The 13,147-nt window shown below is 34.0% G+C and overlaps 1 protein-coding gene across 5 annotated transcripts in view; it reads left to right on the top strand.

Annotated features, from left to right (window-relative positions):
* Positions 1 to 13,147, top strand: part of LOC115217128 (1-phosphatidylinositol 4,5-bisphosphate phosphodiesterase beta-4) — a 203,371-nt gene that overhangs the window by 140,875 nt on the left and 49,349 nt on the right. For 4 of the 5 annotated variants that reach the window (XM_029786732.2, XM_029786731.2, XM_036507169.1 and 1 more), the window contains exons 17-19: positions 1,423 to 1,533; positions 4,651 to 4,772; positions 7,684 to 7,749. In XM_029786732.2, the coding sequence (XP_029642592.1) occupies positions 1,423 to 1,533; positions 4,651 to 4,772; positions 7,684 to 7,749 (299 nt within the window). The remainder of the gene's footprint in view (positions 1 to 1,422; positions 1,534 to 4,650; positions 4,773 to 7,683; positions 7,750 to 13,147) is intronic. The other variant, XM_036507170.1, reaches the window with a different exon arrangement.

The raw sequence follows: 13,147 nt of genomic DNA, 5'->3' as shown, positions 1-13,147 counted from the left end.
AGCAGTTCCTCTACCTGTCTGCCTCTCTCTCTCTATCTATCTCTCTATCTATCTATTTATTTAATCTTTCTCTCTATTCATCAATCTATCTACCTATCTCTCTATCTATCTGTTTATCTATCGATATGTCTGTCTGTCTGTCAACCTGTCTGTCTCTCTATCTGTTTAATCTATCTATCCATCTATTTATCTATCTGTCTGTCTCGCTGTCTCTCTCTTTCTCTTTCTCTCTGTCTGTCTATCTATCTATCTATCTATCTATCTATCTATCTATCTATCTATCTATCTATCTATCTATCTATCTATCTATCTATCTATCTATCTGTCTGTCTATCTATCTATCTGTCTGTCTGTCTGTCTATCTATCTATCTATCTATCTATCTATCTGTCTATCTATCTATCTATCTATCTATCTATCTATCTATCTATCTATCTATCTATCTATCTATCTATCTGTCTGTCTATCTATCTGTCTGTCTGTCTATCTATCTATCTGTCTGTCTGTCTATCTATCTATCTATCTATCTATCTGTCTGTCTGTCTGTCTGTCTGTCTATCTATCTATCTATCTATCTATATATCTATCTATCTATCTATCTATCTATCTATCTATCTATCTATCTATCTATCTATCTATCTATCTATCTATCTATCTATCTATCTATCTATCTATCTATCCATCTGTCTATCTATCTACAGACATAATTGTCTATATTTATCGAGTTATTTATTTACTTTCAAAACCATTTATTAAAAGTCCCTCTTGTTACAAGCTTCTTCTTCTGGCAATGCAGGCAGCTATGATTGTTGTACTGATGCTGCATCTTTCAAAACTGAGCTTAAAAACTGCAAAGAATTGTGGGATGTTTAATGAAAATACAACGGATTGCAGTTTGGAGAGATTTCATAAAATTTCACTGAGACTGTGTGTATGTCTTTGTGTGTGTCTTTGTGTGTGTTTGCATATCATCATCATCATCATTATCCTCATCTAACATTCCTACTCCACACTGGCATAGGTTGGAATGTTTGATAGGAGCTGGCAAGGGTGGAGAGCTGCACCAAGCTCCAATTGTCCATTCTGGCATGGTTTCTATACCTGGATGTCCTTCCTAATGCCAACCACTCTACAGTGGTACCAACATAGGAGCTTTTTACATGGCTCCAGCATGGGTGGTTTTTCTGTGGCACCATCATGGGAGCTCTTCATTTGGTGCCAGCACAACTGCATTTTACATAGCACCAACATGGGTGCTTTTTTTATGCAGCCTCAGTACGGGTCCTATGCATTTGATTATTTATAAACTCCACACAGTTGGTTCTCCAGTAACTACATCGATAACTTCACAATTACCTAAATCTCTTGTAAGTCTATATTTTGTTTTTAATATCATTCAATTCCATTTTTCTTCCATTTTTAGAGCAACTAGAGATGTTCTTGAAAGGACAGGAACAGGCGATTAATGAAGACAGCGAAACTGCTGAGGATGCAAACGCTGTTTGTGTGGTGGATGGAGAAGAAGGACCAATTGGTGAGTACCAGAACCATTTGTTTTTTAGGGGACACGCCAAGTCCAACCTTTCATTTCTGATGTGATTGCCACAAATATATAGGGGCATACAGAATTAGACAGTGGTGAGAAATGTTTCATATTTGTTAGAAAGTAATTTACTTACTGGAAGAAGAATGAAACAAAACAGTGTAAATAATAACAATAACAATAATAACAATAATAATAATAATAATAATGATAATAATAATAATAATAATCCCACCGCTGCCACCATATGCCCTGATGCAGTACCAGGCAGTGGCTCTCATGGCTTCTGATCTTAACTGATAGGAAGTGTTATCATATACATTGTTTTGTCTTGGTATAAAAGATGGGCTACAGCAAATATTCTGCCCAATACCACAGATTTGCTTGTCAGTTGTTTGACCTTAACCAGTTGAGCATGTCCCTTAGTGGCTGACGATATGTGCATCTCTGATCACGAGCAGAAGTAGTGGGGGAACATCATAGTCATGTGTTGAAAGGAATTCTTAGAGGTTTGGATAATTCACCTTTGGAAACATAGGTGGTTCATTCAACATCCTTAAACAATCCTTATTCAGGGACCTATTGAGTGGGATGGGCCACTCGACCTGAAGAAAATTCTAACTGGGCCCCACCTGGAAGGTCATGTGCTGTTTATCTTGATACGAGATCGTCATGTCGCGCACATATGATTGCGATGCCTGTGCCTGGTGTACCCTTATCAGATGGGTAGTCATGATGGGTATACTGGGCTTCGTATATTTTACCCCAGTGTCACTTTGATGGCATGCACTGCTCTCTCACTCAATAATAATAATAGTAATAATAACAACAATAATAATAATCCTTTCTGCTATTGGCACAAGGCCTGAAATTTTGAGGGATGGCAATAGTTGATTTCATTGATCTCAGTACTTGACCAGAATTTATATTATCAACCCCAAAAACATGAAAGGCAAAGTTGACTTCCATGGAATTTGAACTAATAACATTAAGACAAAATGCTATTCAGCATTTTCACAACACCATTCTTTCAAAGATTTCCTGGATATGGGTTCTAACCCCAAAATATAAAAATGTAATCTAAAAATACAAACCATCCATTTGTATTTTGTCTTATAACTTGCACTGTATTGGTTGAAAAAAAACTGTCAACAGTTATATATATATATATATATATATAAATATATATATATATATACATTTATCAATTTGTGTTGCAAGATTCCTGATGTGAAACCGTGTGTTAAAACAGATATTGTTGTATTTCAAGATGGTCACTTTTTTTTCTGTTTACCAAATAAACACATGCACTATATATTCGTTCTTCACTTGTTTATTATTGTTCTTATTCTAACTCATGTCCATTGCCCGGAAATCTTTTGTCACACATCTGTGACCTCTTCAGCGACACTTTCGTTTTCGCATGTCTTCTTGCTCTACTTACTCCATTCTGCTCTTCTCTCTCTATATATATGTATGTATATATATACATATAGAAATACAATAAGCAGCTTCCAAATAGGAAAGCGTTGTGCTAGAAAGAGCAGTAGAAATCTCAAAAACCACCAAAAAGGATAAATTCACAAAAGGAATGAAAATTAAAAACGTTTACCATTTCAACTATTTCCCTATTTTTTTGTGCTAGGCCACAGGTAATAATAATTTATTATTACCCTATTTTATTATGTTTATATACATATATATATATATATATATATATATATATAATATATATATATACATTTATCAATTTGTGTTGCAAGATTCCTGATGTGAAACCGTGTGTTGAAACAGATATTGTTGTATTTCAAGATGGTCACTTTTTTTTCTGTTTACCAAATAAACACATGCACTATATATTTGTTCTTCACTTGTTTATTATTGTTCTTATTCTAACTCATGTCCATTGCCCGGAAATCTTTTGTCACACATCTGTGACCTCTTCAGCGACACTTTCGTTTTCGCATGTCTTCTTGCTCCACTTACTCCATTCTGCTCTTCTCTATATATATATATGTATGTATATATATACATATAGAAATACAATAAGCAGCTTCCAAATAGGAAAGCGTTGTGCTAGAAAGAGCAGTAGAAATCTCAAAAACCACCAAAAAGGATAAATTCACAAAAGGAATGAAAATTAAAAACGTTTACCATTTCAACTATTTCCCTATTTTTTTGTGCTAGGCCACAGGTAATAATAATTATTATTACCCTATTTTATTATGTTTATATACATATATATATATATATAATATATATATATATATATATATATATACATATATATAAGTTCAGCAAAATTTAGATTCAAATGAATCTTAAACTTCAACATGAATAACTTTTGACATTTAGTTTACCTCTTCCTATATCTATAAATAGAAAAATTCTTTGTCTCCATCCAACCGAAAATCCCTCCATCCCCACTAACAGATCTAAATAACTAAAGGAAAAATCTATAGTCAGAAGGTAAATTTTAATACTATCATGTTCTTAACAATCGAATCAACCTCTCTGTCTGTATATCTACTCTCTTTATAATGTTGGCAAACGAAATGGAAATAAGTATATGTATTGTCCGTTTGATAGAAGACTTCTATAAATGGCTGAAGATTGCTCAACATTTTAAAACTGATGTAATACTTACAATGTTTAATAAAATGAAGTAACATGAAACGATCGTACCACATTACCAAAGATATACTTGTTGCTTATTTTGATATATATATATATTTTAAAATGTGACCGCGTGTATAACGTTGGCGATTTTTTTTCCTCCGTCTTCCCTTCTTTGGATTTTTCCTATTCCTATGTTTCTGACGAAGAGCTCCGCTCGAAACGTTAAACCCTCCTTCTTTCCTTCTTTCCTGAGCGTCCAATAATACTATATTTGTTCCACGTCCTCACGTTGCTGTGTTTTCTCTTTGTGTTTTCATGTTTGGATTAACTATATATATATATGTATATATATATATATATATATATATATATATATATATACATATGTGTTACATAATGCATTTTTAAATTGTATCTGTTCATTGATTTCCATTTTCTTTGACTTAATGACATTTTTTTTTATTCCTTGTTTATTTGTTCTTCCTGCAGAAAACCCGGGTGGCCAAACTGAAACCGATGCCCATCCTGAATATATCTTTTCAAAATCTAGTTCAACAGAGACTGTTGATGATTCAGAGAAGAAGAAAGGTTTGAGCTCATCGGGGAAAAAAGTAATTACATACTTCAATTTACATCTCTAATTAACTAATTAATACTTCTTAATCAAACCAACTAATATTAAATAATTAAAACACACATTTTACTTCAGTTTAGCATCATTCTTTATACAGGGATGAGGCAAAGAAGGAATACAGTTGCTTAACATAAGTTGCCAGAAATTCAAAAAAAGGGTTTCCAATAAACAAGGTATCTCATGCAGATCCCTTAGTTATGAATTACTTAGGTTTAAAAAAGAACATTCCACTCATATTAAGCAACTGTGGACCTGCTTTTTTCCGTCCCTGTATAGTATTTTTTTTCCCCTCCTCGTTCAGTCTTCTTTCAATACCAACAATATCAAAGCTATGATTATTATTGTATATTTCCTGTGTATAATATTAGTTTTTATTTCCAGTATGTTCTTTGAAAAGATTTTATATTCTTCTTGTTTTGTTTTCAAATTTTCAAACAATGAAAATATTTTTCAGTGTTTAGCGTGGAAGTAAGTCGTGGCTGTGTTGGCTAAGTTGAGAGGGTTTTCAATACCTTTTACGGAGACCCGTGGTTCTCATACTCATCAAACTACATCACTAACAAATATATAAATAAATAAAAATCTCCCTCTCTCTCCTTCCCTCTCTCTCTCTCTCTCTTTCTCTGGTGCTCTCCATCCATTTTGTAACCCTTTCTCAGTCATTGGAGTCAACTTTAGGGACTAAATCTTTATATTGTGTGTGAAGAGCACCATTGGTCCCACCAAAGGCAAGAGCCTGAATGTCAGAGACCATCCTTCTCCAAGAGCTATTTTCTCTGGCCAAATATTGCTGGCATGAGAAGAAGTTTAAATGAAATAGTTCAAATGAGAACTGAATTCTTGTCCAGTTCTATAAATGAGAGATGAGGAATTATGTCCATTATTTACATTTAACGAAAATTTGTCCTCATCTTGTTTGTTGTTAACACAACGTTTTGGCTGATATACCCTCCAGCCTTCATCAGGTGTCTTGAGGAAATTTCAAACTTGGCTTCTCATTCCTAAGGTATTTTTCGATGTTATTATTATTGTTGTTATTATTATTATTATTATTATTATTATTATTCAGGAATCGAACTCGGAATCTTGGGGTTAGTAGCCCATGCTCTTAACCACTATGCCGTATGGCGTAGTGGTTAAGAGTGCAGGCTACTAACCCCAAGATTCCGAGTTTGATTCCAGGCAGTGACCTGAATAATGATAATAATAATAACATCGAAAAATACCTTAGGAATAAGAACCCAGGTTCAAAATTTCCCCAAAACACCTGATGAAGGCTGGAGGGTATATCAGCAGAAATGTTGTGTTTAACAACAAACAAGATGAGGACAAATATTCGTCAAATGTAAATAATGAATTCTTGTCCTAATTAAACCAAAATGTACCTTAGCTTCAGCTCACCTAACCTCACCCATAATTTCCATGTAACACACAGGACAACTGATAACGTATTCTTTTGGTCATTAACTTTTATATAAAGGAGCTTCAGCAAGATCAAAGATTATGATTGATTTAAGCCTTTCATTAGCAAATTTCTATAGAAATACACTACTTCTGTTCCAATCAGTTTTGAAAATAATGAAGTATTTAAGCAAAATAACCATCATTATTAAATTGGTGTTTGGAACTAAATTAACTTTGAATTTTGATGAAAGGTTGGGATTTAGTTCGTTTTAAAAATGGCAGTTTGTGGTTCACCATGGAGAAATAATTCTCATTTTAGGCAAATACTGAAATCATTATTACGTTTATATATTTGTTTTGCAAGATTTTTGATGTGAAATCGCGTGTTGAAACAGATATTGTTGTATTTAGGATTAGTCATTTTGCCAGTTTAGCCAATAAAAATCATTGTCTTTGGACAAATGGCAGGCCATAATGAAAATGGCCTTTTCACAGGTTAAATCTGCCCAAAATATATTCGAATTAATTGGATTTACTTATTTCAAATCACTGCTTCATGTACCATCCATGAATTTTGTTCCAGTCTGATGGACATAACACGCAGGCAGCATATTTTGTCGCCCTTTTCAAGCCTAGCCAGGTTCATGGGTCCGGTTTCCCCGGTTTCTATGGCATATGTGTTCCTCCCAGCTGGACGGGATGCCAGTTCATCGCAGCGTTACTCAAGAAACAGGAAGAGAGAGTGAGAGAAAGTTGTGGCGAAAGAGTACAACAGGGGTCGCCACCACCCACTGCTGGAGCCTCGTGGTGCTTTTTTTAGGTGTTTTCGCTCAATAAACACACACAACACCCGGTCTGGGAATCGAAACTGCAATCCTCAGACCGTGAGTCCGCTGCCCTAACCACTGGGTTATTGCACCTCCACAGGCAGCATATATTTTCTATTAATTTATTATGAGTAAGCCAAGACTCCCTGTCATTTCAGAGTTGTCCCACTTGGTACATGATGAGAGTATAAAAAGCTCAAAATACATATTTCAGTTCATAAGGGCTGCTCCAAAGTGAATTTGATGTTTTAAATCTTTTGCTTAAATTGTGAATTTTTCTCCATGGCAAACCTCAGTGTAAACGGCCTTTTTACAGGTCAAATATGCTCCAAACATATCTGATAATCTAGAGTTTGATTTCATCTTTAAAATGAAGTTCAATAGTCTGGGAAATTTTCTTATTAATCTTATTGATTGATCTCTTTTTCATTAGCAAATCCATCACCACAATTATCTCATGACAACTGACCTCCCACCACAACCAGATATCATCACCTTAACCATTAAGCCTGGCTGCTTCCCAATAACTTGCCTTGCCATCTCATCTCTTGCTGCAATGGACGGCTATCTCCTCCCTTCTGCCGCTGTGATGGCTGATATCCCTTTACCTCTTCATGGCCTCTTCACAGCTCTCTTGCTCTTTTTTTGTCATTCCAGGATGCAAGTATTGGATCCCTGAACCAAAATTCTCCTGAGGTTTGCTCCTCAATAAGTTCTCCTGAGGTACGTTTACCTTAACCCCAGCCCCTCACTGCCTTGCCTGATTTGCAGAATTGTATATATATATATATATACACAAATATATATATATATTGTTTGCTGCCACATTTCTGTAGAAAAAACAAAAGCAAAAAAGAATCTGCATGTGTTTGCCCAAACTTAGTAGCTTGTATTGTTCATCATATATATATATACATATATATATATATATATACATATATATATATATATATATATATATATATATATATATATACATATATATATATATATATATATACATATATATATATATATATATATATTTATGTATATATATACATGCATATATGTGTATGTACATGTGTAGAGGTATGTACACGTATATATAGGTGTATAGATGTATGTCTGTAAATATTCATATCTATGTATGTATATGTGTGCATTTATCTGTATTTGTGTGCATGCGTATAAATATGTATGCTTGCATGTGTACATGGATTTCCATGTCGAACTGGGTTTAATTTTGTTGATTGATCAAGTCTTTCACCTAATGGATTGCTGCGGCTTTTTTTGTTTTCTAATGCTCGATCTTTGGACCGTAAACTGCACTGAAATACATAAACACACACATACAAACATCTATATATTTATTAGATATACATAAATATACATGAATCATAAAGACAAACAAATGGGCTGCCTGGTATGACTACAATTGTTTCATTCTCTTTATAGCAACATAAACATGCTACAGCGAGGTATGTAGTGTGCACAACATTCTATAAGATTATATAACACATTATCTAACTCCCAACTCATCAGGTTTACCAAATATATTTTCTCTCTTTCTTTTCCTATCCTCTCCACTGAAATTATACAGATACTTGTGCCATTACTCTCAGTTTTCCTTAAGCTATTTTCCCTGAATAATAAATAGCTGAATCTCCTTTAATTAAAGGTGATATTCTATTAGTTCTGCACTAATTAATCAGACCACTTTAATCAAGTAGAATTAAGTAAATGAATAAGAACTACAGGAACTTATTAACCATGTCAATCTTTAATATACTAAACAATATAACACAGTAAATGGATTTTTTGTTTGTTTTTTTAAAGAAGAATGCTGGCAACTGTTTTTAACTGCTTTGATAGGGTCAAATGTCATGCTTGGCACCTGCTATCTGCTGGTATACAAGACTGTTTTGCCAGTACGAGTCTTTATAAGTAAGGTCACTAATGTTAATAACATCTTTAGAATAGATATTATGGTTTAATTATTCTTTAATTTACAACCTCATTCTGCTATCCACCCTAATGATTGATTGATCATAGTCCCGCCCACTTTAGCATTTCTTAAATGTTGGTAATTCTGATTCGAAATTTCACTTGATGATGAACAGTTGATTCATCAGCATGTCACTGCTCATTCATATATTTGGTAAACCTGATGAGTTGAGAGTTGCATAATATATTACATAATCATATGGAATGTTGTACAGGCTACACACCTGACTGTAGCATATTTAAGCCATAATAAAGAGAACGAAACAATTGTAGCCATACCAGACAACCCATTTGTCTGTTTTTATTATGTTTTGCACTACACCTAAGATTCCATTCCTCTTTCAATACTTTAGGATACTATTGAAGTGACAAATTACCAAACAACGGTGAACTTCTCTTCATCAATGCATTCCATCCAATGATAATAGATTACTTAACTATATCCCATTTTACATCTTGCAGTCTAACCTATAATTGGGGTGCACTTCACTGTGATGTGCCTTGATTCTATATGAATCCCCTTTAACCAAATATATATATATATAACAGAATACAAAAAATGGAACAAGAGCGTAACAGGCGACAACAAAACATCCAGACAGTTGGATTATACAAAAAAGGACAAGAAAAAGCAAGGATAGGTCAATTCGAGTCCAAATGACCTGTCTTTATTTTTACTTGTCCCTTTTTGTATCGTCCAACTGTCTGGATGTTTTGTTGTCACCTGTTGCATTCTTGTTCCATTTTTTGTATTCTTTTTTATATACATATAGTGGTGTACATACACTTTGGTCTCTTATATATGTATATATATATATTATATATATATATAAAATGTGTGTGTATATATATATATATATATTATATATATATATATACATATACACATACATTATATGTATATTCTATATATATATATATATTATATATATATATATATATATATATATATATTATATATATATATATCATATATTGCACACACACACACACACACACACACACACACACAAAATGAAATTTCATTTTCAAAGACAATTTAGAGATTTTTGCATCATTCATGATTAAATGCATTCAACTTCCTGAATGAAATTGTGATCTTGGGCTGTTTTTCGTTGCTGCTTTGAAGTACTTATTCTTCCCATTATGCATATATATATATAGTTTTTTTATTTGCTTGTTTGTTAATACCAAGAAGCAAACATTGTCCATTACAAATGATTTATATTGCTGCTGTTCTTGTTGATGCCGTTGCTTGAGAAATCAGTTTTTGATGTTTGTTTTATCTTCAAAAAAACAAAAAAAATACAAAAAAAGAAAAAGTGGGAATCAACCAATTTCTTGATTCAGTGGTAGATTTCGTAGAGTGGAAGGAAAAATGCTTTGTTATTTTGGTTTTTCTCAATTACCTCTCTTTGACATTTCGTATCCAAATCCTGTCAGAAAGAATTTTGCCTCCATCTTCCCCCAAGATCAATAAAATAAAGACCAGTTGAGAACAAAAGACTGATTCTATATTTGACCGTAATTTACCCACATAGCTTGTGGCCTTCTGATTTGATTTAGGAATTACCGTTTTTAAAATACTAATAGCTCTGCGCATAGGTGTGTTGTTTCTAGGACAAGTAGGCGTGAGAGAGAATCAGAAGTCGTCAACAAATCTAATTAATGTCACAAGGTGTGGTTTTTAATACTTGATGTTTGTGCAGAAAGAAAATATGTCTTTCTAGGGTTGCATGTAGAAGTAATTAACAACAGTCACAAACATTTAATGGCAAAATAACAGCAACAGTTACTCAGCTGGAAAGATATACTACTTGGATCTACGACTATTTAACTGGTTTGTATCAACCTATGGCGGGCCCATCCCAACTGGAAAATAATCACGCTATATTCACGACAACAAAACATGTTTTCTAAACTGTTGTATGAAAATGTCAGGTGGCTACCCTGATTACCACCAAAATACCATGTATTTATAGGATTCAATGCGGAAGTTCTAGAAAGTTGAATCATGTGTGATGGCTTCATACTGATCAATTGGCCGATCATGTGACACAGCTGTGTCTTAACCGTGATGTTTACACAGCTGCCCTGTGATTTAGTTTCGAATCTACCACACCTTTCTGGAAATAATCCATGCTGGTTAACCTGATCATTTTAAAACAGTTTGAGTTTCAACTACTTCCTCGAAGGAAAGGCAGTGTTCATCATGTTTATAAGACTATCCATTGGCAAATCAGTACCACAAGTTCAGCTTAAATGTCTGCCAGTATGTACAGAAGCAAATTCTGGTTTATTCAGTCTCTTTGATTGACAGTAGATCCCATCATGATTCACGGTGATTGACTTGTGTGTATGTGCTAGAGTGGTGGAGAAGATGCCTTCCAGTACTTGTTCTAGTTCTCTCCATTCTGAGTTCAAATCTTATGCCTGAGTGGTTAAGGGTCAGAGCCCTAAGTTAGCTCAAGCATCATTCCTACAGCCATTGTGAGTTGCTACTTGACAAGGGACATAACTCTGCTTGCCTTAGATTGCATCTTAAACAGCAGGATACTCACCTATTTCATATTTTAGTAGTTGGTGGCAGAAGGCAGAAGCAGATACGTGTTGAACCTGTATAAATTTCAGTTACATAATATAATTTGTACCTACCCCTGTATATACATGTATATGGTTGGTACATTTAGAGACAACTCAGTGATGAAGTATTAATATCTAAAACAGTATCCATTTCTTCACAGTGTATGGTTTTGATCTACAGACTTCTGGATTATGATCCCAGCATTCTTCAACTGCCTCACTCCACTCAAAGAGTGTTTGGAAAAATATATAATGCATTTATTCTTATATTGTCTGTTCAGGGTTACATTAATTCTATCACTTTAAGGCGGTGAGCTGGCAGAATTGTTAGCATGCTGGGCAAGATAAACAGCACATGACCTTGCAGGTGGGGCCCAGTTAGAATTTTTTTCTGGTCGAGTAACCCATCATGTTTAAAAGGTCCCTGAATAAGGATTGTTTAAGGATGTTGAACGAAACACCCATGTTTCCAAAGGTGAATTGTTCAAAACCCAAAGAATCCCTCTCAACACATGGCTATGATGCTCCCCCACTACTTCTGCTCGTGATCAGAGATGCACATATCGTCAGCCACTAAGGGACATTCTCAACTGGTTAAGGTCGAACAACTGACAAGCAAATCTGTGGCATTGAGCAGAATATTTGCTGTTGCCCATCTTTTATACCAAGACATAACAATGTACATGATAACACTTCCAATCAGTTAAGATCAGGAGCCACGAGAGCCACTGCCTGGTACTGCATCAGGGCATTTATTATTATTATTATTATTACTATCACACTACTACTACTGTATGTCAACCACTGTCAGGAGCTGCATGCAACGATGATTCCTGCTAATTAACATTACTTTAGAGCATTGCCATGTTTCTGTTTCAGTTTGTTTCTCTTTTGTCTGATGATGATGATGATGATTAACTTGGATGTTGATTAACTTGAATGTCCAAAACGTTGCTTTTTTTAGGAAACGAAAAAATAGTTTCCCCATTCCATTTCTTATTACCTTAGCAACAGTTTCAGCTGAACAATAATACTTTGTTGGGGGCATAAAATCCTAACTCCATGCATGTAGGATATTTTCAGTCAGAAATATTTTTGCAAAACCGTCATATGTGGGACTTACTACACTTTTGTAAAATGCTAAACCATTGTACTACACATTGGCAATTTTCATATCTTGGCATCTGAAGCAGCTGGAGATACGATAGTTTGACCAAAAGAATCGGCTATTGCAAGCAAAAATAAATATTGAAAAGAACACATTTGGGAAAATTTGAACATACAACAGTTTAACATAATAGCAACGATATATATTTACATACATATACAAATATTAAATATATGATTTAACTTATTAAACACAGTTCAACTAATTCATTCATATTTATGTAAATGGAGGAGATTAGATGTTAAAATGGATTATAGTTTTTTTTTCTATTATTCATACAAGTTGTGTCGTACAGAAAGACAGAGTTATTCATAATAGAAAATCTGAGTTGTCAGAAAGTACTCGTTGGTACCTTAGATAAAACCTAAATTGATGTTAGAATTA

The sequence above is a fragment of the Octopus sinensis genome, linkage group LG11, assembly GCF_006345805.1.
Source record: "Octopus sinensis linkage group LG11, ASM634580v1, whole genome shotgun sequence".
Lineage (NCBI taxonomy): Eukaryota > Metazoa > Mollusca > Cephalopoda > Octopoda > Octopodidae > Octopus > Octopus sinensis.
Note: the sequence above shows the minus strand (reverse complement) of the source record. Positions and strands in the feature narration are given on the sequence as shown.